Source organism: Anopheles aquasalis, chromosome 3, assembly GCF_943734665.1.
Source record: "Anopheles aquasalis chromosome 3, idAnoAquaMG_Q_19, whole genome shotgun sequence".
Lineage (NCBI taxonomy): Eukaryota > Metazoa > Arthropoda > Insecta > Diptera > Culicidae > Anopheles > Anopheles aquasalis.
The window spans coordinates 59056049-59083548 of record NC_064878.1 but is presented as its reverse complement, the minus strand read 5'-3'; the positions used below and the strand labels follow the sequence as shown (position 1 = coordinate 59083548).

Sequence of the window (27500 nt, the reverse complement as noted above, 5' to 3'; positions counted from 1 at the left end):
CTTTGTCTTTCTTTTACTCCTCCTTCTCCTCATCCAAAGTGCCTTAACTTGTTTGGGCGCGCCCCGCTCGAGGGCATTTAGTGGAGTGTAGCTGCCGTTTTCAGTGAAAAGAGGCCGGAAATGAAATAAAGTTTAATGAGCTGACTGGTCGGGGGTGGACTTGTTTAAGATGTGCTCCAGCAACGGTGACGATGACGATGGCAGCCATTTTCAATTAGTTCCTTTAGTGCATAAATACTTTTGAGAAAGCGTGAGGCCATTGTTAAGGTTGTTTTCCGAGGCTACAAATGGCACTCCCCGGAAGCAAACCCACAAAAGGGTGGCCACGGTAAATGGTTAAATCCCATTCGGCCTCGCAATATATCAATCCAGGGACCTGAACGATGTCGTCCAGCGCGGGGTGGGCCTTGTAGGTGGTGGCCACCTTTTTGGCCACCCAAGAACAATAACAGACACGATCCGGGGCCAGGAACACCTACTTGCTGCTGCTGCGTGAGCGCTACATGCGTTATGTGGGGCGTCGTGACGCAGAGCAGCAATTTGCGAACGGAGCCAAGAACCAGGAGAACAAAGCGCCACCGTCGTTGGCCACCGGGACGTTGGAAAATGGTGAACGGGGCCGATGGGGGAGTGAAAGAAGAAAGGATTCCACGGTGCGAGCGATGGGAATGGTGAATTCTGTTGAAAATCTCTTTCTCATTCTCATATTTTATTCATTCACAACAACAGCCTCGACGACGTCCTCGTCGCAGTCGCAGTTTGTTGGCGGCGAACACTGAGTAGCATTGCCGGAAGTGGGCATCAAGATGTGGGATGAGGACTTTTCTTCCCGGTGCTGGCGTGCGGCAGGCTGTGTGGTTGGTGGCTGGAGTATGCTGGAGTGTCTTGTGCCTTTCGGTGGCGGTAATGGGGTGCTGATGGGTGCGCCTTTTATGTGGCACAGGCTCATGGTTCCTTTTTGGTGGCACTCAACGGGGAGCAGGTCAGAAGGACTGGCGGTGGGTGAGTAATTTCCCCTCAAGAGCCAGGCTCTCCAAGTGGTCACAAGCAAGTAGCTTCCGAGATGGTGGCCGGCTCTCCCTTTCTTAAAACACTCGAGGGAACTACTCGCGCACCAGTTAGCGCATTGTGCGTTCGTTTGTTGGGGGAGTAGCACTAATACGATTAAAAAGCAATCCGCCGGCAGTGCAATGCGTGGAATGCAAGTGTTCCAGGCACCACGCCATGGCGCCAGCTGATGGAAGACGTCCAAATAGCCCTCGGTTAGCTCATACTTCCAGCGAGCGAGTGGATTGAGACAGCATGCAACAATGTTGTCGCTCACTTCCGGTCGGTCCGGGACCAACAGAACTCCACCATCGAGACCAGAGTTAATCTCATTGGGAAACACCATCATGAGCACCCTTCCAAACGATCGTCTGGGCAAACGAGGTTTGCTTTTTTTAAAGTGAATCGCGCCTCGGTGGCCACCCCACGAATTGAACGTACTTATCGCAGGCGAAGCAAGTGTGAAGAGAAGTGTGAGCCAAGTGTATAGTGCCAACTACTGCACTGGCGCCATGCTTTCCCTCCTTTGAAGCCATTGCAAGGACGCGGACGAGGGCAAAAGTTATCTTTTGAAATTATCCTGCACCGCCAGCGAGTGAGCGAACCAGCGATGGTGGCTGTCAATGAGGGAGACGGGTGACAAACTTTCTTCTGTATCCTTGCACCTCCCCTGGCCTGGATCAGCCTGGCTTTGAGAGTGCATCGGTTCCTTTCCCGTCGTTCCGGATGTCCGCTGCATCTGGTGTTGCTGGTGGTGCTTATGCTCCGTCGCCATCTTCGGGGAGACATTGTGGATTGTGTGTCATTAAGAAATGGGATTTTCTTCTCCCTTCGAGAGGCCAGCAGGCCAACAATGGCCTCGGACCTGCAACACATTTGGCGTCCCTGGTCCTTCATGTCCGTGGTGTTTTTTGGTTTCTGTTTTGCTGAATAAATTATACTAATGTTTCGTTTTGTTAGTAGCGCCTGTGCGCTAGCCGTTCTCAAGGCCAGGCGGGCTAGGATAAGCGGTTTCTGTCTGCAGCATATGCAAATGCACAGCGGACCGTTGGTTGCATGGGAGGCAAGTTCTAGGGAAACTTTGTCTAGCAACTTCTTCCTCTGCACTTCATTCCGTGATGCAGTGGGATAAATGAAAAGCGTTTAGCCATGTAGTAGCGGTATACTAGAAAATACCAGACTAAACTAGACACATACACGAAATGATACATCAATGCCCCGCTCCCATGGCTGCTGTAAAGCATCATAGATGCACTGAGCATAAATTCACCGACATAATATAGTGCAGACTGTGGCTGCATTATTATCCTGTTGCTTCAGTTGCCAGCATGAACGGTGTTCGCCTGGCATCTCATCCTGGCCCAAAAATGTGCCACCAGCAGCACCAGCAGCAGGATGGTGTCTAGGGATACGAAGTCCTGTGTGCACCGGGCGCTGTCCGACAAGGTCTCGGAGGGAGCTGTCAATTTACGGAGCTTTTGCGGTGCGAAATCGGACATATATTTCCATTAGCTCCGCTTCAGCATCATTCGCAGAACAGCAACTGGTTGAGGGTGCAAGAAAAAAACCACAAATTCGGAAGAGTAAGAAGTGAAAGCAGCAAACAGTAGGGCCCCGGGTATGGTTTATGAATTTGCGTAAACATCCAGCATTATGACCGCCTGTTGTTGGTGTTCGACTTCTGAACCTATCAAACCAGAAAGCTTATGAGCTGGTGGTGGTGGCAGCTAGATGCTTGTTGATTGTTTGCCATCCTTCGCATTCACTCCAGCCACCATTCCGGCCCCGAAGACTAGACACCATAAAATGTCGATACGAGTGCTCGAATCGTAATACGAGAGCAGGATGATGATGATGATGTTACCGACCTGTTACTTACCATCAGGATGAGCGAGTAGTCGGTAATGACCGCGACGATCACCAGGAGAAAGAGTCCCAGTCCGAAGCCGGCCCGGTGCAGGGCATACGGGATCCCGATGACGCCGCTGCCCACGATGGAGTTGATGTAGTTAAACGATGCTTGCGGCAGCGAAGAGAGCGTTTCCACCGGTTTGCTGGTGCCATCCTCGCGCTACGCCCCGGGAGTGTTTGTGTTTGTATCGTAGGTATCAGATAGAAGAGGATAAATGGTGGAGGCGAAAAAGAGAGAGAGCGATCAGCACGGACGCAAATTGGGCGAAACCTTACTTTAATGAGCAATTACATCCGCCAGTCAACGATGAGACTAATTGGGAGTGCAGTAGAGCGAATCTTCGCCCCCCCGGGGGAAGGATGTGCCGCAGGACAAATGATTTATGCGAGGATTCATTGCGCATAGCCCCGGGCCCCCCCCGGGGGACGGTTTGGGACTTAGGGCTAGGGCTTTAAGACGTCAGCAGACATGATGGATTGGAAGGATTTGGGAAGCACGTTTAAATATGGATAACGATGGAGCATTTAATGAAATGGGTATGTTTGGGTGTTGGTGAATGGTGAAAGCGTAGCATTCGGTTTCGGAGCAAGTTGAAGGTCTCGGTCGAATCATAAAACCCAAGAACTCATGTGCTCCCGTTCGTGATACCAACAACATCATCACATCGAACGCAATGGAGCTGCCATCGCAACTGGTGACCCAAGGCCAACTCCGTTCAACTCCGGAGAACGCAATTAAAGAAACGTCAGGTGCATGCACCCCGAGCCATTGACACGTTGGCTGCTGTGCTGTGTCCTGTGCAGAGAGCGTCGGAGGCAAAAAAAAAGAAATGGGCTATCGAAGCCACAAACTCGACGAATGGATCGGGAGCGCAAAAAAAAAAGTCTCGAGGTAGACGGCTCCAGCAGAGATCGATGGCAGAGCAAAAGTGACGACGATGATGAAGGAAGTGTGCGGGAGCAGCAAATTGATAAACGTATCCTTCATCAAACTCAACTTCAGCCCTTCGCCGGCCAGCTCGCTCGTTCGTTCTGATTGGTTTGCATGTCCCCGTTAGGACGAGGAAGAAGGAGCACCAAGGGGAAGGCCCCGAACGGGTTTTGACGTGACTTTTATGACGCTCCTCGGCACGGCAGTCTGGGGGAGGGAAGTTGCTTTTCAAGAAGCCAGCAAGGTCAATGTTGCGTACTGGTGGTCATATATATTTTTTTAAAGATATCAACGGCCCCATTTTCCGATCGATCGCCGCATTTATGCAGTCCTTTGTGCAACCGATTCAACCGAGCCCACTTTAACCCCGGAGCGCAATGTTATTCAATTGGAATTGGTAGACTCCAATATCCTGCCAATGGTTTTGCAGCGTTCGATTTTGCAATTCCGATCGTTCCAAACCCGAGAGCGGGGGCCCCCGGCAGCGTGGGCCTCAAGAGTGCGTGGCGAGTTTCCGGTTTATGCGTAGGATAATTTAAATGGAAAACGGAAAATGAGTGACTGCATGGTGATGTGCAGACATCCCTTTCTTCCCCTTCTTTCCGGGAAGAGGATGGAGTGGAGTGATGGGTGAAAATGAAATTTGAAAATCAAACAACTCGTGAACGCCTGCTGTGTGATGGTGATGAATCGAGAGATCCGAGGGTACACGAGGGAAAAAGCCGCCGCCATCCTGGACCGTGGCCTACTGGATGCGCTGGAGCTGTGGTGAAATGTTTACCTTCATCAACGAGTTGATGTCATCGAAGGCGCTCGCCTCGACGGAATCGTCACTGCCCTGGAGGGAAAGAAGAGAAGCGAGGTGAGCGACGAAGGCATGTAATTTTCAGAGCGGCGAATGTTTATGAGCAACTCAAGCACCGGAAAGCACCGTCCGCAGCCGCACCGTCATCGTCATCGCCGTCGTTGTCGTTGCCGTTAAGACTCATGCTGTGCCTGAATGACACACTCTAAGCAAACGCACACGAGATCAAGTGGGGAGTGTTCTGAGAAGACCTACTAAAGCGATTGTCCTTTCCATCCCGTCCGCGCGAGAGAACGAGCGAGATCCGGACATTGATGATGCTTGATGATGTGATGTGTCCGGATAGAGTGGCCTAGCGGCTAGGCAACGACGACCGAGGACACTCAATCAACATTCCAGCATTACTGCGCGGCAGATGAATTTCGGGAGATAAAAATCCCGCTTTGAATGACGTCCCGCGATTCATCGCTTTCTTTTCTTCCACTCGCAAGGCGTTGGGGCGTTGTTTTATTTTCCCATTTAAACACACTTGCTCGAAGCAGTAGCAGTAGCGTGCATTGCATAATAAAGTACTTCGCCTGTTGATGCCGCCTGATGCCCGCACGAGATAGTATGCGGGACACTCCTTTTCGAGAAACCGACACAGAACAGGGCCACTGCCTGACCGGACCAGTCAGTTCCAGTTGCTGCTCTCATCATATACAGTTCTACTGCCCTCCTCCCGTCTCAAGGGACGTCATAGCAGCAGGAGTGATGACGTATAGGCCAGCAAACAGCTGGGACGCCGCTGCTGGGACGCGTTCGTCAGCAATGATCCCTGAGCCTTGCACCAGGGTGTATTCAAATATGAACTCGACAGCGATTTGCTTAAGCTCGGTGCCATGCATACCAACGAGGACAGCTAGCTGGCCGGCGACGAAGCTCAAGTAGTGGCTCACGTATCTCCGCGACTCATTGAACTGGAGAGGGATGTCCCGGTGGCATTACTTTCGCTTGCAGCGTTCGTGCCCATGCTGAATGGTGGAAAGTTCTGTCCCCGGCATGCCCCAGCACTCTTTCTCTCTCTTTTTCTTTCTCTCTCTCTCTCTCGCGTGCGCTCACTATCTGCCTCTTACGAGAAGGAGTTATCTCGACCGAGGATCGTTGCAGAAATGCTCAGCACTTTAAAGCTACCATAGCACCCTCCAGATGGTAATCACCGACGGTTAAGCGGCTTTAACGCTGAGGACTCGCGTTCCTTTTATGGTTCACCCGTGGGCTTACGGAGCTATCGTATCGACGGGCAAAAGGGGAGCAAGTTGCAGTGAATGCAAGGAGCAAGGAGCTTTCCTCTCAACCCCGGTGCGCTCTGTTATTAAAATTTATAGACTCCTGGTGTGGTGACTGGTGCAGGGATATGCCGGATCGGTGGAAATGAAAATGAATTGCATTCGAATGTTTCAACGGCTACGTTTAAGAGATTGTCGCTTCAAAATGGCTCTAATTGTAATTTGTTTGTGGCTCGAAATGTGTCGCTTGCTGGAAGACACTGCACGTTTAGTGAGGATGCTAGAGTCTTATGCTCAATCGGATTTTCGGTACTTATTTTATGTTTACGCCACTAACAACCGTGTATATGACAAATAAATAACGTCCCGTTATGATATCGAAAAATGCAATAACTAGCTGCATTGAAGGCTCTGAATTTATGATCGAGTGCAAATCTTTCAGGATCCTAGTTACTATTAATCTTATTCTTATCGAATAGAACTAGAACTAATTTGAATTGAACAACATGCCTGTTGATAATATATACGACTCTTGTACGTCCTGTTGATTAAAAAGAAACACAAATTGCTTGATTCAAATTAAGAGAAAACTATTATCATGAGAAGATGGTATGAAAAGAATCCCTTTGATACGGTTTAAACTGTCCAGAATTAATTGCTAATGGCAGATGAATCGAGCAAGAAATATGAGTTAAAAAGCAATTTCTCATTTTTAACCTAAATTGAAAGGCTAAAAGAGTCGAGACAAACAAACGAGAAGGTATTATGTTCTCAAAAACGAAATTAGTAGCTCGTTGAGATAAAAAAAACAGTACTACAGTTCTATGTGTACGTCAGTGAATGATCAATGGGTCAACAGGAAACCCAAATTTGCCCACGAACGAAGGAAAGCCTTTCCTTGTCTGAATGTCAAATCCAACTGTCTCCCTGGGGCAGTTCCCTGCATAGCAATGAAACGAATTCCAGACCAGACAGATTATAATCCGATAATCTCGTCTCCTGCTCTCTCTGTGTGTCTCCTTCCTAGTGCAGGACATCTTCAAAGGGGCATTCAACGGTGACCACTGTCGGTCCCTGATACTGATAAACTCATAACTGCGGTACGACCCCGTACCCTACCGCAACAAATTCCAATGTCTACTTTTTCTGAACCCACTCCTTCTTCTTGTGCTTCTTGAAGCTCGTTTTCGACCGCAACTGATATTGTTTGTTATCCGATGGGGCAGGAGCAGGGGCGCTGGACGTGTTCGGAATGCGTTTCCTACCCTTAAACCGCTTGACGGAACACCGGGAGCAACGACCGGTGCGATTGGCGGATGGGGCAGTTCTCGTTTATAATCGTCCCTCCGGGAGTATCATCCGGTCGGCGGCAAAACGGAGCGCCGAACAGAACAACTTCCAGGAAAGATCCTGACCGCTGGCGGCTGCTGTCGGGGTATCTTCGACGAAAGTGGCAAACGTGGCCGTCAAGTGAGATTCTTTCACGCAACACTACCACGATCTCGATAGCGATGAAGTGAAATGAACCGTCAAAGGAGCATCACCGCCGGTGACGTCATCGGAACGGAGTGGCATCCGGAGTGTGACGCCGAAGGGCAAAGGTTAGGTGTAGCTCAAGATATACAAATTCGCGAACTCCGGGCGGGCGACAATATCATCGCACCATCATCATCATCATCATCATCATCATCGTCCTCGTACAGAGACATTATCATCATCTAGACCACATCGTCGTCGGGCCAAGTGTTTTTTCTTAGATTTTTCTCTCGATTTTTTTTCCGGCTCCATTTTCCGGCACTCTCCGCCGGATGCCGACCCGGACGCCTCCTTGCTACCGTTCAGTGTTCGACGTGATTACCTCGGCATTATGAGCCGTGAAACTGGTTCCACGCTAGTTCGGAGCAGAAGTAAGGAGCGAATAAGGTCCGGTCAGCACGCAGGCAACGCTGATCATTTCCTGGCGTTTCCGTGAATGCATTGAAGTTGGTCAGGGAGGAGCGTAGGAATACAGCAGAGGTAGAGCAGCACGCGTGGGCTTTGTTTGGAGGATTTTTCCCGGATCTTTCCTCGTTTCCAGCTACCGTTTGCGGTTCCCGGTCCGGCTATTGATTTATGTGACTCTGCTTGATGCGCTAAAGGCCCGGGCCCAAACTATGCTGTCGATTGGCTCGACGGGCATGGTGTTATGAAACACGTAATCCGCCCGCACGATTTATGAGTTGGGTATGGGAGCATGGGACAGAATTGCGATTACTATCGGCATCTTCTCGCACGCAGCGGGTAGCGATAAAAAAGAAAAATGAATTGACACAATACCTTTCGGATCGTTTGAGCTCATCTCAAACCAAAGAAGATTATTGGCGGTGACTGGAAGAATATTAAAAAAAAAAAAAACTCTGGTACATGCCCGTTCCTGGGAGCAAACAAGGGAACTCAATTTCATTCCAGTCCACCTAGTTGATAGGTAGTAGCACCAGCGCCTGGTTCACTGGATGCATCTGCACTCGAATGTTGACCGATCCGGAGCGTAGAAGTTCCCCGAAAAAACATCTCAAATCTTGCCATTTCAGACACTTCTGAAAAAGGAAGTGGAGGACCTTCTTCCCACTCGATTTGTGGTCGTGCTTATCCCTCTGCTCGATCCCTCGCTAGGCTGCTGACAGTGGAGCACTATTTATATGCAAATGGCGGATGAGAAAAAGGATTTTCCTTTAGTTTTCTCGCCCGTTGGAAAAATCCAAATTCCTCACCGTTCTCCTCCTATTTTTACTAGGCCGTCTTTGTGTTTGTGTTCACAGAAGAGACAAAATGCAGATAGAATGAACATAAAATGCGAGACCGCGAGCGACTGAAAGAGGCATGGAACTCAACTGTCCTTTGTGCTCCCGCCGTGGAAAGTTTCCTTTTGGCAAAAACACGTCTCGGATCTTAAAGTAGACGACGCGACCAGGCAGCGAAAAGCGTGAAGCACCGGTTGGCAGTAGAAAATGATGAAAATCGAGTATTAGGAGGTCCCTTTGTTTCGTGCCATGTCGCCTGACTTGGCCACGACTTTCGCGGTTTTCGTGATATGGAACCATCGAGAGCTAGAAGGCTCTCCCCCCCTCTGGTGGCACAGACACACCAGACACGATGGCAAATATTTGATGGCCAGTCAACCACCTGCTGAACCTGTCACGCTCATCGCTTGGAGACGAAACGAATCGCGGTGCGCGATTTTGATTGCGAATGCCAAATCGACCGCACCATTGACCCCCCACGGTAGTTTGTTGATTTTGCAAAGGCAACCTTAGGCAGAAGATCCTGGGAACCGTTTGTCTTGTGACTGTGATCCTTCGATGCTTCTGTGGCGCTCAAAGTTTTTTCGTTTTGTCTTTCGATGACGAATTGGTCCAGGTAGCGGGAGTCATTCGGTCGGTCGGTCATGTGGTTAGGTAACGCCTTCGAATGCAGTCACGTCGTACGGTTTTGCGCGAAAATGCAATCAGCCTCGGTAGACCACCCACCATTGTACCTGAACGCCTCGAGTAAGGGAGCAGAGCGAGAACAAAGAAGGAAAGGAAAGACCGAGATACTTGCACCATGCCACGATGCTCTCGGAATCGACAATCGGGCCATCCATCCAACCGTGCAACTGGTGGTCCAGGCAGGATGCAACGGTCGCATTTTCCGACTTTTTCATCTCGTTGGCGGAGGCGTTGATCGATCTAAATGCTCTTGGCATGACATGACACGATTGCATGGCGTGCCGGTTCGTGTTCGGTCACAGGAAATGGTTTTCGAGATGATGTGAGGGATGTCTGGATTGCATTCGAGTTGCATCACGATCCCGGCGAACGTTCTGACAGTGGATCGTTTACTAGGGAGAGCGCTAAGGATACGTTGGTGCGCTCGCTAGATGTCGAGCATTTTATGATTTTCCACGGGTCGGACGTGATACGATAGAAATCGTAATCGATCCGTCATTAAGACATCGTGGCATTCCGTAACCAGCTTTGGCGAATTCGGATTCGGATTAAAGATTGGTTCGCCGGCGGAGAGTTCGGGTTTCGATTTCCAGTTCTTCGTTTATCATATCTCATCTCTCGTGTGAAGGGAAATCTGTTCCTTTGATTACGTTGCCACCAGCACCTCCGATCCGATCGATCCGTTTCCATGGCTTCATGCCGGTTCAGCGCTGTGCACATCATAGATAACCTTCACTCAGGAACCTTCGCTCCTGTCAGCTGGCTTTATGGTGAAGTAGATTGAAGTAACGCCAGCCATCATCATTCAACCCATCGTCTACCAGGGCCGATGATTATGGTACATCCATCAACCAGCTATGAATGCGGGCGAAATGGCGGCGTACGGGGATGGTATATGACGATCCTGGCTCCGGGAAATCATTCGCTCGTCTATCAAACTCATCGTGGCCGTACCGCGGGCCTGCGATTTAATTGCATTTTTGATATCATAGTAATTAAATCGGCTCGTTTATCGCCACGCCACGACAATGGGTTCGAGTATGTCATCGGTTACAAGGTGCGGAGCGGTGTGTGATGGAGGAATTAAATTGGATTTTAAACAATCCAATTCGGTGGAAGCACAAAAGGGTATCGCTTGGTCCGTTAAATAAGGTCGCCAGTGCAGTAGCTACAACTGATTGGTTGGCTTTTAGTTGCTTCAAATTGTTGCTCAAAACGAAGCGAAAGAAAGTTTCACTTCACGTAGCGATGGAGTTTGTTAATTTAAATTCTTGGAATTAATACACCGCTGCAACACCACTGCTTTGAAATCAATCCGTCTGATGGTTGTGGGTTTCTTTAGATTTTTAAACAATAGAAACAAATTGCTGTACACCGCACGCCATCACCGCACGGTCACGTGCTTCGGCTGGAAACACGCGCGACCCAAAACAAGCTTGTCGGAGGGTGGCCTAATCCTTTTGCCACAAAACTTTAGCTCCGGGGCTTATCGTATGCCCTTTCTCTCTGCTACCACCATGTGTGTTGGCGTGGTTGTGTTCGGCTTCGCCAGCTTTGGGGCGTTGTTTCACCGCAGGAGTTATTAATTTGCGTTTCAGACCACGTAATCGTGGTCGTGCTGTACCGCCAACGAATCAAGAACGCTAACAGGGCAACAGGATCGGTGACAGCGAAAAGGGTGGCTCCCCAAAAAATAGTTGTTCTCGGGGTCAGGTGGCCGCCAATCGCGTTCACAAGATTCGCGAGATGCTTCACGTGAAGTTGATGAAGAGATCAAATGGTCACGACCGGTGTTCGGTTGCCCCATCGTATCCGATAACATGTTGCTTCGCATTTAGTTTGATCGTCCTTGGCTTACGTGGCCCCCTTTATCTACCAGCGACGACGCCGTTGCGAAAGTTGATTCACTAGGCGTCTCCATCGTATGAAGGACCCCCGCCGCCAGCTTGCAACCTGATACCAGCAGCAGCAGCAGCAGCTGGGAGTTTTCGTGGAAACTCAATTCATTCTTATCTCTCTGGCCGAATTCCTACGGGGTCGGCACAAACATGTGTGGGTGTTCGTTAGTGGTGGGCGTATAGAAAATGCCGGCCCAAAATCGGAAAACTCAATTTGTATTCATTAGACCACCGAGGTTCATTGCCGAGGGAAGGGGGATCGGCCGGCTAGACGAAGACGCTTTCGTCTCGGATTGAGACACTATAGCCGGAACGAGCTAATTCGTTTTATTACGACACTCGTCGTGCTTTGCGACAAGATTTTGCGGGCCTTTCGTCCAGGTTTCGGCCCCGGAGCCCTGTGGCTGCTGCTGGCCCGCTTCCTTCTCGGTCCGGATTTCGCTCGTTGGGGACGTATTTCATTAAATATCACTAGAGAAGAATGAAAGAGTGTAGACGGGGCTGTTCTCGATTGTCGTGGTGCAGGGAATTGCGGGAAAACCCCTCCGAAGTGGCCGCTTCTTTGTGAAGAGCCTTTTCTCGGTTTTCTGTAATTGCATAACTTCAGGGAAATAAGTGATGCTAACAAGACGAAGAGTATTTTTCAGTGCCTTTTCATCCTAACGGCTTGGATGTCGTTTTGCAAAATGGTATGTAAAATATTTTCGCTTTTTCTCATGATATTAACACTCTAACGTTCCTTTCATAGCGCTCTTAAAATGTCTTAAATGTCGTCAGGAGTTAATCTCAAACAACTTTAAACATTTACATTTCACATCGAGTAACCCACCAAAAAAAGCCGCTCGCACGCCCATGCTGGTCAATATCGGACTTTAACCGAAAGAAAATTGCAAAACAAAGTTTCGCTAACCAAAAAAAAAAAAAAAAAAGAAGGAAAACCTATGCCATTAGCAATTTGGAGGCGTTTGAACGTGGAACGGGTAGGTGTCAACTTAAGTGAAATGTTCATAATTTCATAGCTCCCGGCACGGTCCAGCACCGTGAAAGGCGCATTCCTCGGCAGCGAGCGCTACCAGGTAGGGCGTGTGCCATTAGCAGACGAGGGTTTTCCACGAGCAAAAGAATGGACCCCACGCTGGAACGTGACGTTGCATTCCACGTTTGGTGAAGGTGAATCAAGAATGAACGCCCCAACGCACACAGACACACAACCGGTTTGCCACTTCATTCATGGACCTCGTGGATCCTTAAGACCCACTCCACCGGTTAGCTTTTCTTGGTCCTTTTCCACGGTTTTCACCGTTTCCTTCCGCCGTGCATCGAGGCCGTGCTGGCGTGCTCTCTGCCGTTTGTGCTAATGGTTTGGAACCGGCACGTCCACCCCATCCACACCATCGGAATGTAATTTATATTATATGCTTTACCGATGCCGGTACCTGGTGAGAATGTGCCGGAATGTCAATCCCACTCCCCCTCGGTGGCCCCTCTGTACTGGCACCGTCGAGCAGCAGACGTTGTGGTGGTGGTGCGTAGAATGGTCGTCAGAATGTGGGTTTTGTGCGGCGTACGCATGCCAACGAGGGTGGTGCGCTGCGGTACGGTTTTCTGCTCAATTAAATTATCGATTCGACCTCACGCTTCCATCCGAAAAAGTTTGCTCGCCCCCGTTCTAACCTGCCCTGCTTCAAACCTGGCAACCGTAACGAGGTGCGAAGTGAAGATTTTCAGCGTTCGCGAGCAACGCAGCGATGAACCGACAATGGCAAGAGGCAGCTGAAACGACCGCCATATTTTAATAGCACGCACATAAACGCCCATGACAAATGTGAGGAAACGTGGGATCCTTTTTCCTTTATCCGATTTAATTGTATGTGCGAGCGGGGAGAGCAAAAAAAGGGAATTTGGAAAGTAGAGTCCATTATCGCAATTGCCGCAAAATAACAATCCTTAGGGTGGAGCGTGGGTCTGACGCACTCGCGGTGCGAGGGGAAGTGATAATAAATGAAGCGCAAATTAGTAACAAACAGATTCTGCGAACAAAGGGGCCTCACGGCGACACATTACCAGAGTGGTGATAACGAGCACCAGCTGGACGACCACGCTGGCCTTACGGCGATACGTTACACGATTTATTAATGCCAAACAATCATCGAATCATCGGCAAATACTCTAGCAAATCATCAGGACCGCCAACGGCCACGAACGATGACGGACAAACAACTCCGACGACCACGGTAGCAGCAGCAGCAGCAGCAATTTGTCCCAAAATGTGTCCCGTCCAGCTTCAGCTCCGACGACCTGAGCATTAATTATGAACGCTAACGATACCGACCGCCGCCACGGGGAGTTCGATATTGCACAGGCCACCTACCCACACAAACACAGCCGGCATTTCCCAGCGAAACACACAGCGGAGGGCGGACCGAAAGATCCTCCTACGCTCCTAAAATGCTGCGGCTTGCCAGCTGCGTTTGGCCTTTTCGGTACTCGGACCGTAGCCGAGGCGGTCTCTCCTCCATCTCGAAAGCTCGACCGCTTGAACGTGCTTGAACCGTGATTGTCCAAGGTGAACGAAGGTGGCGAGGCGAGAGGACAAAGTTTGCTTGTACGCGCGAGCTGTAAGTACGGTCCCGGCATCCGGAACCGGAACGAGCGGCGAAGGATTATTTTTAACATTGTTGTTTACAAATCGTTTTATGTGTGTGCGAAGGGACGCTCTTTGCGTTCTTCACGCACCTCGCACCGGTCCAGTTTCGGATCGTTCGCGAATGTTTTGTGGCAGACCATCACCAGCAGCAGCAGCAGCAGCAGCAGCATTGGGTTGGGATCGTGGAACAAGGTAATGATGATTACGAGCCCGGTTCTGCCATTTAATTGCCATCCAGCTCAACTATGGCTTCGTCTGCTGTGAGCAGCAGCACCGGCTAGTGGGCAGGAGTAGCGTGCCAGGAGTGTTATGTAAGCTTGCGTGTCAATTACCGGACGGAACGCTTAATCCGGTCCGGTCGATCCGAAACCACCGCAAACCCGTAACCGATTGTTAATGGCGAGCGGAAATGAGATTGGCTCCTGCTTTAGCTTCTGCTAAACGATTTGCTCCGTCTGGTGGGGAGGTATTAGAGGATACTGGTTGCGATCCGCATCCGGATTTTCCAAGGGCAAAATCTCTTGCCCTTGCTGGTGGCTGGATTTCGGAGCCGCTTCCTTGGAATTCTAAATCAGAACTTCCACAGCAGCGAAACTGGTGCCGTACCTGGTGAAGGGCTGGCAGGTTACTGGAGGGCAACGACCAGACCAGGCGAGTGACTTAATTACAACACCGAGACTCTTCTCGTGCTCGAGAGTAAATGTCAACAAGTGGGACCGTTGACCGGTGGGGCGTGGGTTCAACAGGGAGGCGTCTACAGTGTCTGCACCTTGGGACGGGATTTCGACGAATTTTGCTCTCTGACATCAAATCCATTTCACGCACAGCCAGCGGGTGGCTAAGTGTGCAAGTGAGCCGGGAGCGAATAAAGGACGCGATGGATCAGACAACAAAAAAAAAAAAAACAGAAAGGCAGAGCAGTTGCCCCGAAGAAGGGAGCGAAAGGGATTGAAAATATGGCACCAAGTACGACTCGTGTCTCGTTTCCATTTCAATGCCAATCCAACGCTGCAATGCTCGCTGGCAGGATATTTATGTTTCCATCCATGCTCCATAAGTTCCCGTGCCATTTTCCCGTTGCCCCCCAAAAAGGATGTCGTCTGATTTCTTCGGGGAATTGAAGGTAATAATGGAGTGGCCGAGACAGAGAGAGCTGGAGAGTGGATGGCGGTAGGCAGAACGATCAGCTACGATCCAGTTACCACGGGGACGCTTTGCCAATCCGTTCGCTCCTCGTCCTCGGAGCCTCTTCTTCTCCTCGGATCCTCGCTTATGCAAAGTACGCACGCGACTCCTTGAGGTGCTCGCTCGCATCCATCTTCGTTACTCTGGTGTGTGACGTGGTGGAACAATCCGCCCACCCCGCCCAAATGTCTGCCCGATACCCCATTGTCGAGTCTCATTTGAAGCAGCATTTGGAGATAAAATGAATCGACATACCGGCGGCGGCAGCGTGCATGATTGATTTTCGCACCGTGGCCGCTGGTGTGCCGGTAACCGCTAGGGCTTCCGGATTCCGGAAGGATCGATATCGGGTTCGTTCGTTCGGTTCTGCTCTGCTTCTGTCCCTTTTCGCACTTCAATCGAAGTAGGCGAATCCAGGTGTTGCTTTGGAGTGTCGAGCACACAAGGGTCGAGAGCTAGGAACGGTCTGTAAGCGACCGCACACTCACCGCTTTCACAATAGGCCACGATAAGCCCCCTGTCCCCGAAATCGAATTCCCTACCGGCCTCGGCCCGGGCAATCCATTCTCCTTTCGAAGGTGGCTCGATGAGTGATATCTGTTTTCCGGCTGTAATTTCCCTTGTGTCAGCACTCAGCATCAGTGCTGGATTCTGTGCGAGACAACGGTGCTCGCTGTGGACAGATCGTGCCGGCGATAAGCCGTTCAATCTCCAATCGAGCAGCAAATCCGCCGTCCAGATGACTTCATGTGAACGTTAAATATTCATCATCGAACACAGGAGCGAGCATGAGAGAGAGAGAGAGCAAACGAAGGAGGACGGCGACTAATGGTAAACGAGTCGCGGTCGTGGTGTGATCCGTGGTGTTCCCTCAGGCTCAAACGATAAAACCCCGTCCAGATATGCCACGCGCTCCATAGAAATCCTCTTGTGCTTGCCCCGTGTGGGTGTCGAGGATTCAAGCACCACACTAGGACACTCGCTACGGACACACCTCACCGTCCATAGCGTGCGGTTGAATGAATTTCCCCCGTCATTTTTTTTCTTCACCGAAAATTGGGACACTTCCGGGCTCAGAACCGGACCGGACCCACCCGGATTCTTGAATGATTTCAATTATGGATTATTTACTTTCACTTTGCATGGAAATGGCAACATTAGGGAATCCAGCTTTACGATGCGAATGGTGCTCACGACCCACCAGCTATCGCCGCGCGCTCCCGCGTTGCTCGTCAGTGCACGTTTTCCACTTAATCGATTTGTCGCTTCCTTACCCGGCTGTTTCCATTTCCTTTTTCCCGCGTGTGTCGGGGGTGGTCCGCGCGTCCGGCGATGCTAACGGCCAAACGACACTCCTGAGGGCGGAGATGGTACGGTTCGCAAGGTACGGTATGGTCAATCCGGAGCTGCTGAAACGGTTCAAGGATCGTTTGCATCGAAATGATCCAATATCCAAACCTGGTAGCACTGGTACAGGAATGCAACCAGGCAAAAGGTGATATTCAAATGCATCGCTTCGTGACGCCTTCTCCAAGCCACAAACCAATTTATTCCAGGACCACCAGGACCGTTTGGCATTTTGTGGCAACTCGGGGAGCTCTCCGGGCCATTCGAAATAGGTCCTGGAGCATGATATCTCTATTTCCGGTATCACTCGAGGACACTTCATTTTTGGGAAACCTGTGGTTCCAATTACGGATTTGTGTAGCAAACACCCAGCATTCTCGATGCCAGAGTTCCCATTTGATACCCAGAAACCGGAAGCCATAGCTACCGGGGAATACCTACGCCTCCGTATGTGTTGGGCTTTGATGTTTGTTGCCGCGTTTGTAATTTGAGTTCAGCTTACTCTCCATGATGTCCTCCATCGCTCTTCGCAAAGTGACGCAACGGGGAAACATGCAACGACGATGGTGCCATGGCCACTGGAACGCAGGTTTAATTGAAGCCATTTTAATATCCCCTCTCGACCGTTCCATCTGCTGCTCCCCTTCGCCAGTTCGAAGGTATATGTTTAGCACGTGTGAGTTATAGTCTCACAATTATGGGGTAGCAATGCATAGCGTTGCTGGACTGGAAGTTGTGCAAAAGTTTAAAGCCGTAAGTCACGCAACAAAGGATAGGGACGACGTGTAACACATGACGCGTGGAGCGTTTTGCATTTCACGGAACAATTCCTCGCTGCCTTCGGGGTCTCGGGCGAACATCTGGTCGAACATTCCTATGAAATGTTATCGGAAATGAACCATTGACGCCATTTCCCTGAGCAATTAGCATGTTAGCGAGGCGAATCGAGTTGCGCTGAGATTGTTGGCCAGCAAGGACCTCTTCTCCAAGGGGGGGGGGGGGGGGGGTGGTTTTAGTTTCCTCGAGTTTATTCATTCGATTAGTGTCATTCGAACTGAAATTAAAATTAGATTATGAGCTGTCAGCGGCTTGCTGGAGCACACATGATTCGGTACTAAATTCGTTGCTTTTTCCTAAAGATATGTTCCAGTTAAAGTCTAATGTCCACTGTCGAGAACGGTTACGTAATAGTTCTATTAATGCGTAGGTTGAGGATGCTATTGTCAAATAACAAAGATTCGAAACCAGCGACCAAAAAGCGTCCTTCCTAGTCCTTCGAATCCGTTCTGATCTTTTGTTTATTATTTGATTTACGGTACACCGTTGGCAACCGATTAATTCTGCTATTTAGATCACGATAAATCGTGGAAATTCCCCAGGGGAAATTGAGGCTACACCATAAGATAAAGCCAATGAAAATATGAATCTCAATGCTAAAAGCACTTTAACAACGGCCTTATCTCTCGTTTGTCGGCGCCCCTCCGGTTGCGTCATTTACCGGTGCCACATCGTTCGTAACCGAACTCTCTGCTTCATCTGCGAGAGGACTTCAACCGAACCACCGAGGCCTTCATCAAACAAAACTTTTCAGCTCGATCGATCGAACGTCAATCTGGCCTGAAGGTGTTTACGACGTCGCCTCAACGATGATGATGTTGATGACGATGGTTAGGGAAACAAACATCCCACGAGATCTTGGCATGCGACGCAGAGACTACCGACCAAGTGCCGCAAGTGCCAAAAGTTCCGGTCTTTGCACTCCCCGGAACTTTCGCACAGGTTTACGAACGAAACCTTTGATGAACATCAAAGGCATGGGAAACGGAAATGCGGTCCGGAAAAGTCCAACCTTTCTGTCCAAACACCAGGATAAGCAGAATCGGATCCTAGGGCAAAATTTCGTTATAAATTGTCCTAATAACCGACTGCTGTCCCGAGACTGCGGAGCTAGACCAGGGTCCCAGCGTGAAGTGAAATCCATAAATTAGCATTCCAGGAACCTTTTCCAACCCGAACCACTAAGATGGCACCAGGAGTGGGCAACACGATGCATCTGAATGGCTTGGCTGGACGTTGGCAAGCGTTTGTCTATTTCATTTTCGGTCCACCCTCAATCCGAACCCAAAGGACGCAATCAGCGTCAGCTCCGTCCGGGACCGTCTCGAACGGTCGCGTCGCTCGTTCAGTCGCTCTCGCTTCCCTGGTGTAATCGTTGACATTCAGTGAATGGTGAGGCTAACTGCGAACGAGCCCGGAAGCTGCTCCACGAGAAGCGCCTCCGGTGCTTTCCGGCGTGCGCCCGGCCGCGATGGTCACAACGGGTATGCGGGTAAAATCTCGGCCTCGGCCGAGGGTCTAGTTACTTGTCGCTGCAGCATGTAGCTAAACTCGGACACGGTGTTCTTCTTGTTGCTGTTGGCGGTATCCATGTTGCTGGTGACTGTGGTGGCGCCTCAGGAGCTCAGGATTACTTAAAGAAGAAGACGTTCAAAGGGCGCTCGGAGTGGCTCTTAATTATGTTCTTGTTTTATATTCCTCAGATCTTCGCTCTCTAATCGCGTCACAAGCTGGACTCCTGGAGGGGACACATTTGGCACACAGACAATCACACACAAGCGCGCGCACACAAACACATACTCGGTGGGACAAGTGGAATTGATCTAGCACCATCAACACCAGCAGCTTCACTGATTCACATCCTGGTCAATCGTGCAGGATGTTCCGGAACGAACCACCATCCAACGCTGCTAAGGACCATGAAAAATTGGGGACCACGTATGCTCTTCACTACCAGCCACTTCCGGTTTCGTTCCGCAAACCGATAATGGCTTCACGAGAGACGGACGCAACGCACTCACTCCCGATTCCCGAGGGTCACATCAACTCGACGTTCGGACAGGCGTGGGAACTGCGCGCGCTCTCGACACTAACACGGTAACGAGGCCTGTCCTGGATGGGAAAGAGGCGTGGAGTGGAGTGAAGGGAACGTTAGCACATTAACTCATCCCTATTACCAAGGACAGACACTGAAGGAGCAGACAACAGCGGAACAACTTCGCGAATCTCGTGAGCGCACTGCCTCACTAGCTCGACGTCCGCATGCAACGAGGACGCTTCACTGCATGATGCGAGGACAACAGGATGGCTAACCAGTCTGCCCAAACGCGCTGTGAGCAGCTGGAGTCCAGTCCGGTAGGGTGGCACGAAGCAAATACCGATTGTAGTGCTTCGTTCCGTGCGATTTACCGAATCCTTATTGTCCTGCTGCTTATCACTGGCTCTCTTTCGCTCTCACTCTCTCTGTTTTTATGGCCCATGCAACAGGATAAGCGGACACACTTGCACCGCACATCTCCATCTGTTATGGTTTGGCGTCATTCCTGGAGCGCGAGAGTCGTCTCGCTGCCACGAGCACAACGCGCGCGTGAGAGAGGTGTTCGTTTGAGCTTGCGCAACGATGGACACGAGCACGCGGTTGGAGCCGAGGACGCGTTGATCTTGACATTCAAAGTCGTCACGGCATCGCAGCGTCCACATCATTGTCGGCTGTAAGCTCCGAATGAGCAATGTAAACAAACACGACGCCTCCGTGCGTTTGTGGGGGCCGTCCGCCCTCGACCGCCGTGCATAACACCCCCCAAAAAGCTCATCCCCCCCAGAACCACATCGGGTGCGCGGATCTGTTCTAACAAGTTGTTCTAAAAGCTCGTCGGTTTGCTTTGCTGCAGCGAGTGAGCTTATTCTGGTGGAGTCTATCAGCGTTGCTGAGTTTGATGGCTGAGCAGCGTTCGATTTTTAGGTAGCAGCGTTATTCAGTTTTTTTTTTAAATAGGAAATGCTGTATTAAATAGTGAAAAGGTATTGAGATTTGTATTGCTTTAGAAAATTGTTGTTTAAAAATAGGAAAACTCAATAATCACAACACTCATAAATTTTGGATGAAGTTTTATTTTTATGAATAAAAGGTCCCCAAAAAACGACCAAATATACTTGAAAAGTTGCAGTTTATTATGGCATTTGCAAAAACATTTAAAGGTAGATAGGTTAGTCTACAGACAAATCGTCAAAAATGAGCCGTTTTTATTCCGAATCAAAAGACTTGCCCGTTTAAGCGACGAACCCGGTTTGATCAAAGTGTGATCAATTTTTCAATTTCAAAATGCTGCCAAAAATAAAAAAATGAGAATTTCCTCAAAAACTCGTCGGGGTTACCTTGATAAACTTATAATCTATGAAAAGAATATTTATTTGCGTAGTTTAGATGATCTATCACATGGCTACGATGAACACCGGAAAGGTACATTTTTGCAGACACACCTTTCTAAAATGGATGCCATGTATAAAGTTTAAAACAAATCTTGTCCAAACATCGCCTAAATATTCTTGAAAAGTTTTAGTTTAATATGACATTCGCTTGAAAATATAAAGTGGAATGGTTTCTTCACAAAAAATCGACAAAAATTAGGCATTTTTTACCCGAATTATGGCTTGGCGTGTAACATTGATCGAGTTAACAATTATGCTTTAAACATCCCAACAAAAGGCCAAGCACTGCATTACGTTACGTCATATTGCACGGTAACGCGCCGCAGAACCGCGATCAGCTGATCAGACGCACGTTCATGCTAACGCGATACCCAAAACATTTTGAAGCTTTTAATGATGCCCTACCACCGAACCGCACCAATGTCACTCACAATTAGCCTAATTGCATCGAAGACCAACGCCAAGGTAAAGCTTCAGATCTAAAACACTCTTTCAAAACACTTTCCACGCTGCAGCACCGCGACCTTCGGACTTTTGTAATAATACAGATAATTACTGATCACCGCGATGAGGCGAAGAGAACGCCCCACCAGCCATGCGTATGGTGGACCATCCAACGTTCATTGAATCGACCATCGATGGTCACGGTCAATTCCGTACTTACTGGGCTACGGAGTGTATGATCAAACAACAGACGCGCCACAACACCACTCACTCTCAAGCGATTGGCGCTCGTCTTAGACTCGGTGGTAGTCCAAAATCTGTTGTGCGGTGCGTTCTGTTGCGCTGTGCGAATCTAATCCGCTTGGTGTAGCAACACCACGAGCTCGGTTGCCGGTTTATCGCTTAGCACAACCGTATTGACAAACTCGGGGTGGTGGCCAAGGCACCTCACTTCCGCCTGCCGAGTTTCATCTCGCCACTACCGACAGCTCTGGTCGCAGTTTCTGCTCAATTGATCATCTCTCGCTAACGTGGTTCATCAGTTAAATTTGTCTCCCATCCGTACGGCGCATGGCCGGACACTTGTTTGCCGATGTAATTGCCAACTTATCCTTCAACAGTTCCCTATCGATCTGTGGCGTCAGTTGGCTCAGTAAAATCCCCTTAAACACCATTACCATTCGAGACGTTCAGACTCTTTTTTTCTCCCTCTTTTTCTTTTGCTCACTTCAAGATCCGCAAATACAAGTAGCATGTCTGTGTACGGCGTCCCGGCAAGTGTCGGAGGAAATCTGTTTCTTATTGCTTCAACGAATAGTCAAACCAAGAAGCAAACGGGCAAAAAAAAAAAACATCACGCCAAACAACATCCAATTGTACACCCCGGATGGTCCATGTTTTTCGTAAACGAACAAATTGATCGCGGACGGTAAACAATAATCGCACAACCACCATCGACGTCATCATCGTCTCGGTAAAACTACGTAAATCCCCATTCGCCGTCATTGCGCGCGATCAGCACTTGCGGCACTTGGTTCTCGGTACATTCTTCGGTCAGGCCCACAGCAGGAAAGCGATTGCCAGACGTTCAGAGAGGGAGAGATAAAAAGGCTTCTGCCTTCGGCAAAGAACTTGCAACTCATCGTTGCGCTCGGTGTCACTTTGGCCTTCGTCACAGAAGGGCTCAGCTATGGGTTTGTCATCCTGATCGATTAATCGTGAGGCTGCAAGAATTGGGGGTGCAAAAATGCGCTTCCCTTGAGTTGATCCATCGAGCAGTAGGGAGCATAACACACTAACTGCTTGTTTAATAGGTAACTAAACACTAAACACACTAGCTCCTTGTGAATAACCTCAACCACTCTAACCTTACCTAAAGAGTGCTAGTGCAGCGAACTACTCTCGCAACTAAGCGTCAGTTCCGTGTCCTTGCCAGACCTAGAGGCAAGCGTTGCTGGGCGTGCGTGCTGCCGGCACAAACCATTCACCGGCACGCCATTCTGTTGTTTTGTTGTTAAAGTCGCCAGCGACCGTGTGTCTATGTGTGTCCGCGTCACACTCCCGTTGTGGCCATATAAAAGGAGTTGATAGATTAACGGCATTTGCCTGCTAATTAGTGATTAATTGCACTTCACCGGCAACTGCACTCTCGCGTCATCAGGAGAGTTCATCAAGGCGTCACACTGGATTGATTGAAGACACATTGGGGCGCGGTGTTCGCGCTGTCCGGCAGTCGCACTAAATAACGAGCCCAGCCAAGCAAGGAAGGTAACTTCCTGATCTCCGATGCCTGAGGGCAGTTGCTGCGCTCGAATGCCATGCGATAGCGCACTCTTCCTAAAGCCTTTGGCCGCCATTGATAAGGCCGTGGTCCGCGTGCTAGTTCCGTGGGAGTTCCGCTCTGGCGCCACCTTGCTCGCCTCCTATTAGCCACCGTTTAGAGCTAATGCGTTAAGAAGGCCAGACCGTTTGTGCGTCTTCACTGTTTTAGACTCGATGCTGGTTTCGTAGTCGATGCTGTGATGTGCTTTCTTCCTCGTATCCGGCTTATCGAGCAGCAGCAGCAGCAGCAAACGCAATCGCTATCGCTGTTGATAGTTGACTCACGTATGCATCACACTCCGGACCGAACCGGACCGCCCCCAGGGTGCTCATTGCTATTGCATGCATGCAACAATCAACCCCCGGCGGGGGCGCTAGAATTCGTTCTCGATCAGCTAGAGCTTCACGCCCTGTCCGCCAGCGAGCGAGCGAGCGAAAGATAGTTAAACGTATTATTGGCTGTTTATGGATCTGACAAGTTGATGGCAATCGAGCTGCTGCCGGCGGGTTGGATAGTAGGGTTAGCCGGTTTGCAAATGCAACACTGTACCTCGCTGCCCGGCTACCGGCTACGGCATTCCACGCGCACCGGCACCGGCACCGGCTTGATGCCGCGTGGCAGGTTAGCGAGGTGGAGGCGGAGACAAACAGCTTCTCGATTACACACCCCGCGCGGCGGTTTATAGTTCTAGATGTAATTTTTGTGCAATGTTCACAACACGGAGAGGCAAGTGAAAAGGTTCTGGAGTGGAGTGTATCACGGATGTACGGAGGGACGTGATTGGAAAAAGTTATTGTTCTGCACGCCCGTTGCAACTACAAACTACAAGCTACATCTGCTTCGTTTGAAAATTCCACTCCAAAAATCCCCCTTCCAGCGCGGAATGGTGATGATCCGCATGAAATATGAGAACATGCGGTTTGAGAGATGGGAATTTATGGCGGACATTCATGGAATAGTTTAGTATCCGACGAAGGTACTTGGAAGGAGAGCGGGAGTCCCAAAAAGGGCCGCTCTAGCTTTAGTTCAACCGGAACCAAACTCCAACAATCGACTGTCCTGATTCCATCCTTAAAAATGGCTCTTCCTGCTTATTTCCCTGCATGGCGGCGCCGTGCGTGAAAGGTGGTTCTCGGTGATCACCCCATTGACGTCATTGCTTCGAGACGATCCACAGGATTCGCAACGGGCGGTGGTGGTACAGCAAGTGACGCAGCTGATTGGTCAGCTATTTCCCAGCAGGACGGTCCCGCAAGGGGTCACCCGTGAGGTGGTACTTCACGTTAAAAAACCAATACACACCACCACCAGTACAGGTGCTGGATTGAACCTCTCCTCCCGGGGGTAAACAGTGCACTTGCGATCGAGTACCGAACGAACGATGCCGGCGGGTGGTGGAGGACCGGAGGCCAAATTTAGCACCACTAAGATGAAGTTCATGGCGATGTCCTAAGTGATGATTCGTCTCAACAACCACTGCCACCCATAGCCCCCCTTATACCCCTTCCTCTAACCAATCGATTGACGATCGACCGAGGTGAGGAAGCCGAACGCGCATGTCTGGGCGCCCTCGTTGAAGCGCACATCTAGTCTCCGAGCCGAGTGTCTGTCTGTGTGCGCGAGTACATACGAGCACTGTAAGTACACGGCATGAAGGAGGACCCGGACCGGATCGGCGATCGGAGGGAAAATGAAATTACCTCCCAGCTGGTGCTGTTAGTTTCGTGAATCAGCTCGAGCAGTTCGGACGCAAATTACTCGCCGCCGCTGATCCACCGCTGATTGATCAGGACTCGAATCCAGCGTAACATCCGCTGCTCGGACTGCTAAATCTTCACGTTTGAATTATAGTGATCGTGATCGTGACTGTGGCACCATTACCCGCCGTAAGGTAGCTACCGTTTGCTAGTTTCTGGTCGTTATCAACCAGGTTTTTATTAGCGCTTTTCGAATTATGTCAAAAACTGGGTCCAATACGCGCAGATACCTTATCATATAATCATAGATCGGGGTGCACTGTTCACCTTTACAGCCCATCATCGTATGAGGCGTTGCAGGTAGCGCAACAGAGACAGACAGAGAGATAGAGGAGGGGACAATTATTTACAGTGAAAGTGCAAATGACAAACGAAGCGTCGAAGTGACCATTTTTACGATCGTCAACTGCAAATGGTGTTGTTTGTAGCCGTAGTCAATGCAGCAGCGCACCGCAATGTGGTTGATTATGCAAACTGTTTGAACTGCTGCAGCTTTCGCGTCCGACGGCATACGATATCATGCGAGTGAGCGGATGCGTGTGTGATTGATTTTGAATGTGTGCCTGTAATGATAGTGGAAAGGGCCGCCCTAAACTCTCGGACTTGGGAAAGACATTCCTGGTTCAATTATTGAAACAAAACCGGGCACTATAGCTACGGAGGAAGAAATCATTCAGGAATAGTTTTCAAATCTCGAGTGCTGTCTTCAAACTTCCTAGTCCCTGGCTGAAAACAAAACGCCAAGCAAAAATACCATTTCACCCCAAAACCCCAAAAAAACCAGGCGAACCAAAGCCACTGTAGTCACTCCACGTGCGTGGTGAATGAAAAGCGAAAGCATTAGATGCGCACAGCGTACGGGCGCACGCCCCAGTGGCGGTTGACGGAGGCCGCACTAACGACGGTGTCACATTTGCCTTTAATTGCGCGAAGGTGTAATTGCGCGACTCGAATAACACTAAAAGCGTCACGTCAGTGGCGTCGCGAACGCGTAGCAAAAGTAGCCTGAGCTGGAAGGCAAGGGAAAAAGGGCGTAAGGCCACCCGTCGAGTGCGAAATAGGAAACGAAAGTTTCGATCGGAAGTGAACTGATCGAAGCTCGGTGTCGATAACGCGCCTCCAGCGTTGACTTACACGTTTTTTTTTGGAGAATACGGCCCGGTTTCTAGTTCTAGTTTTTCTTCTCGCTTTCCTCATCCACAGATAAGCATTTCGGAATCGGCACCGTACGGGACACAAACAGCGCGATGGATATGCGTGTAAGCGAGGAAACGGCCCACAACAATGAGCTCACAATGACGGAGGAGCGCAAGATCACCTCGACGCCGGTGATGGAGTTTTACCGCGACAAGTGCGTCTTGATTACCGGAGGTACCGGATTCATCGGACGGTTGCTGATCGAGAAGATGCTACGGTATGTTAGTGGGGGAGAGGGATTGTGTCTCCGTTTTTTCCACTCCAAGAACCGGCTCGGTAGCGCGCACGTGACGTTACGGAAAACTTGCCATTCGCGTGTCGCTGCCGATCGTGAAACGAGAAGAAAGTGAACGTCCACGTCAATCAAACACGTGCTCCGTACTAGTTTAGTACTGATTCATCATAAAGGAAAAATACTGGAGACTAGAATTTGTTTCCATTTCAACGCGTTGTTTATCATCGTGCTTTGCGACTTCTCTGTCCACCATTTGCCTTCCTTGCCGGATGAAATCAGAACCGATAATTGAAGGGGTAGCATGCTAAGTACACTCCCAACAACAAGCGGTACCGTAGAACGGGAAAAAAGAGCTTTGTAGGTGCGGTTGCGGTGCTAAACCGATGTGTAAACGCAGCTGCGTATTTGTCGAGCTGTTGGTTCCGTTCTTGATTGCGAATCCACATGTCGATCCTTGAGGTGTAGGATTTTAAGTCACGAATCCCAAATAGCACGCAGACCATGCGCTTGGCAGCGGGAGAGGAGGGGGGGGGGGTAAGTGCTTACTGTAAAGGAAATACCACAATTGTCATTAACTTGCGTCGATAACGGTTTTCCGCAGAAAAACAAACGGAGATGAAAGCGAACCTCTTTTTTGGTGACTGACCCTGTCTGATCTTTTCAAGAGGGTCAGATCAGCGTCTCAGCTTGGTCTCCTGATCTGTTCCGTAACCTTCAGCACGAATTTCATTGACACTTTTCGCTGCTGTCAATTCCGGATAGAAGTCCCAAAGGAATGTTGCTGCTGCATATTGGATAAAAAAATATTGCTTTAACTCTGATGCAGTCAGTGATTAAATGGTTGTTGTTGATTGACCAAAGACAACGAAAAAAACAACAAAGGAGTTTAGCAAACACTTTAGATCACCTTCATAATTATCATAACCGCCCGGTCTGTCACTACTGTCCCGAGACGAGTACAACGACAGGTTGGACTCAGCAGTTGTCTCCGTTTAGGCCAGAATAGCAATTAGTCGAGCGCGCGCACGCGAGCGCGGGATCAATCAGGTTTTGTCCGCGAGCTTGCACTAGAAAATTAGCTTATTGCATAAGCTTGCGAGCACTCACTGCGGGCAATATTCCTGGTTGCCGATAGCGCAAGGAATGAATGCGTGCAATTGCCGCGTGAGCGCACAATCTCGCAGAGTATATTGACACATTAGAGCCTTTAGTTTGCGCACGCATTAGGGAATGAGTGAGACAAGTGACCACATCGCTCCACCAACATTCGCTG

At 49.8% G+C, this 27500-nt stretch overlaps 2 protein-coding genes across 2 annotated transcripts in view; one reads left to right on the top strand and one right to left on the bottom strand.

Moving 5' to 3' along the window:
• The window catches only part of LOC126575321 (putative sodium-coupled neutral amino acid transporter 11), a 23916-nt gene extending 4449 nt beyond the window's left edge, over positions 1-19467 (bottom strand). Inside the window, exons 1-3 of the mRNA XM_050235953.1 lie at positions 18870-19467; positions 4671-4727; positions 2927-3118 (exon numbers count right to left, since the gene is read on the bottom strand). Coding sequence (XP_050091910.1) covers positions 2927-3118; positions 4671-4727; positions 18870-18935 — 315 coding nt within the window. The 5' untranslated portion in view covers positions 18936-19467. The remainder of the gene's footprint in view (positions 1-2926; positions 3119-4670; positions 4728-18869) is intronic.
• A 5304-nt stretch (positions 19468-24771) lies between these two features.
• LOC126576831 (uncharacterized) overlaps positions 24772-27500 on the top strand; it is a 9536-nt gene continuing 6807 nt past the window's right edge. The window contains exons 1-2 of the mRNA XM_050238134.1: positions 24772-24929; positions 25999-26209. Coding sequence (XP_050094091.1) covers positions 26043-26209 — 167 coding nt within the window. The 5' untranslated portion in view covers positions 24772-24929; positions 25999-26042. The remainder of the gene's footprint in view (positions 24930-25998; positions 26210-27500) is intronic.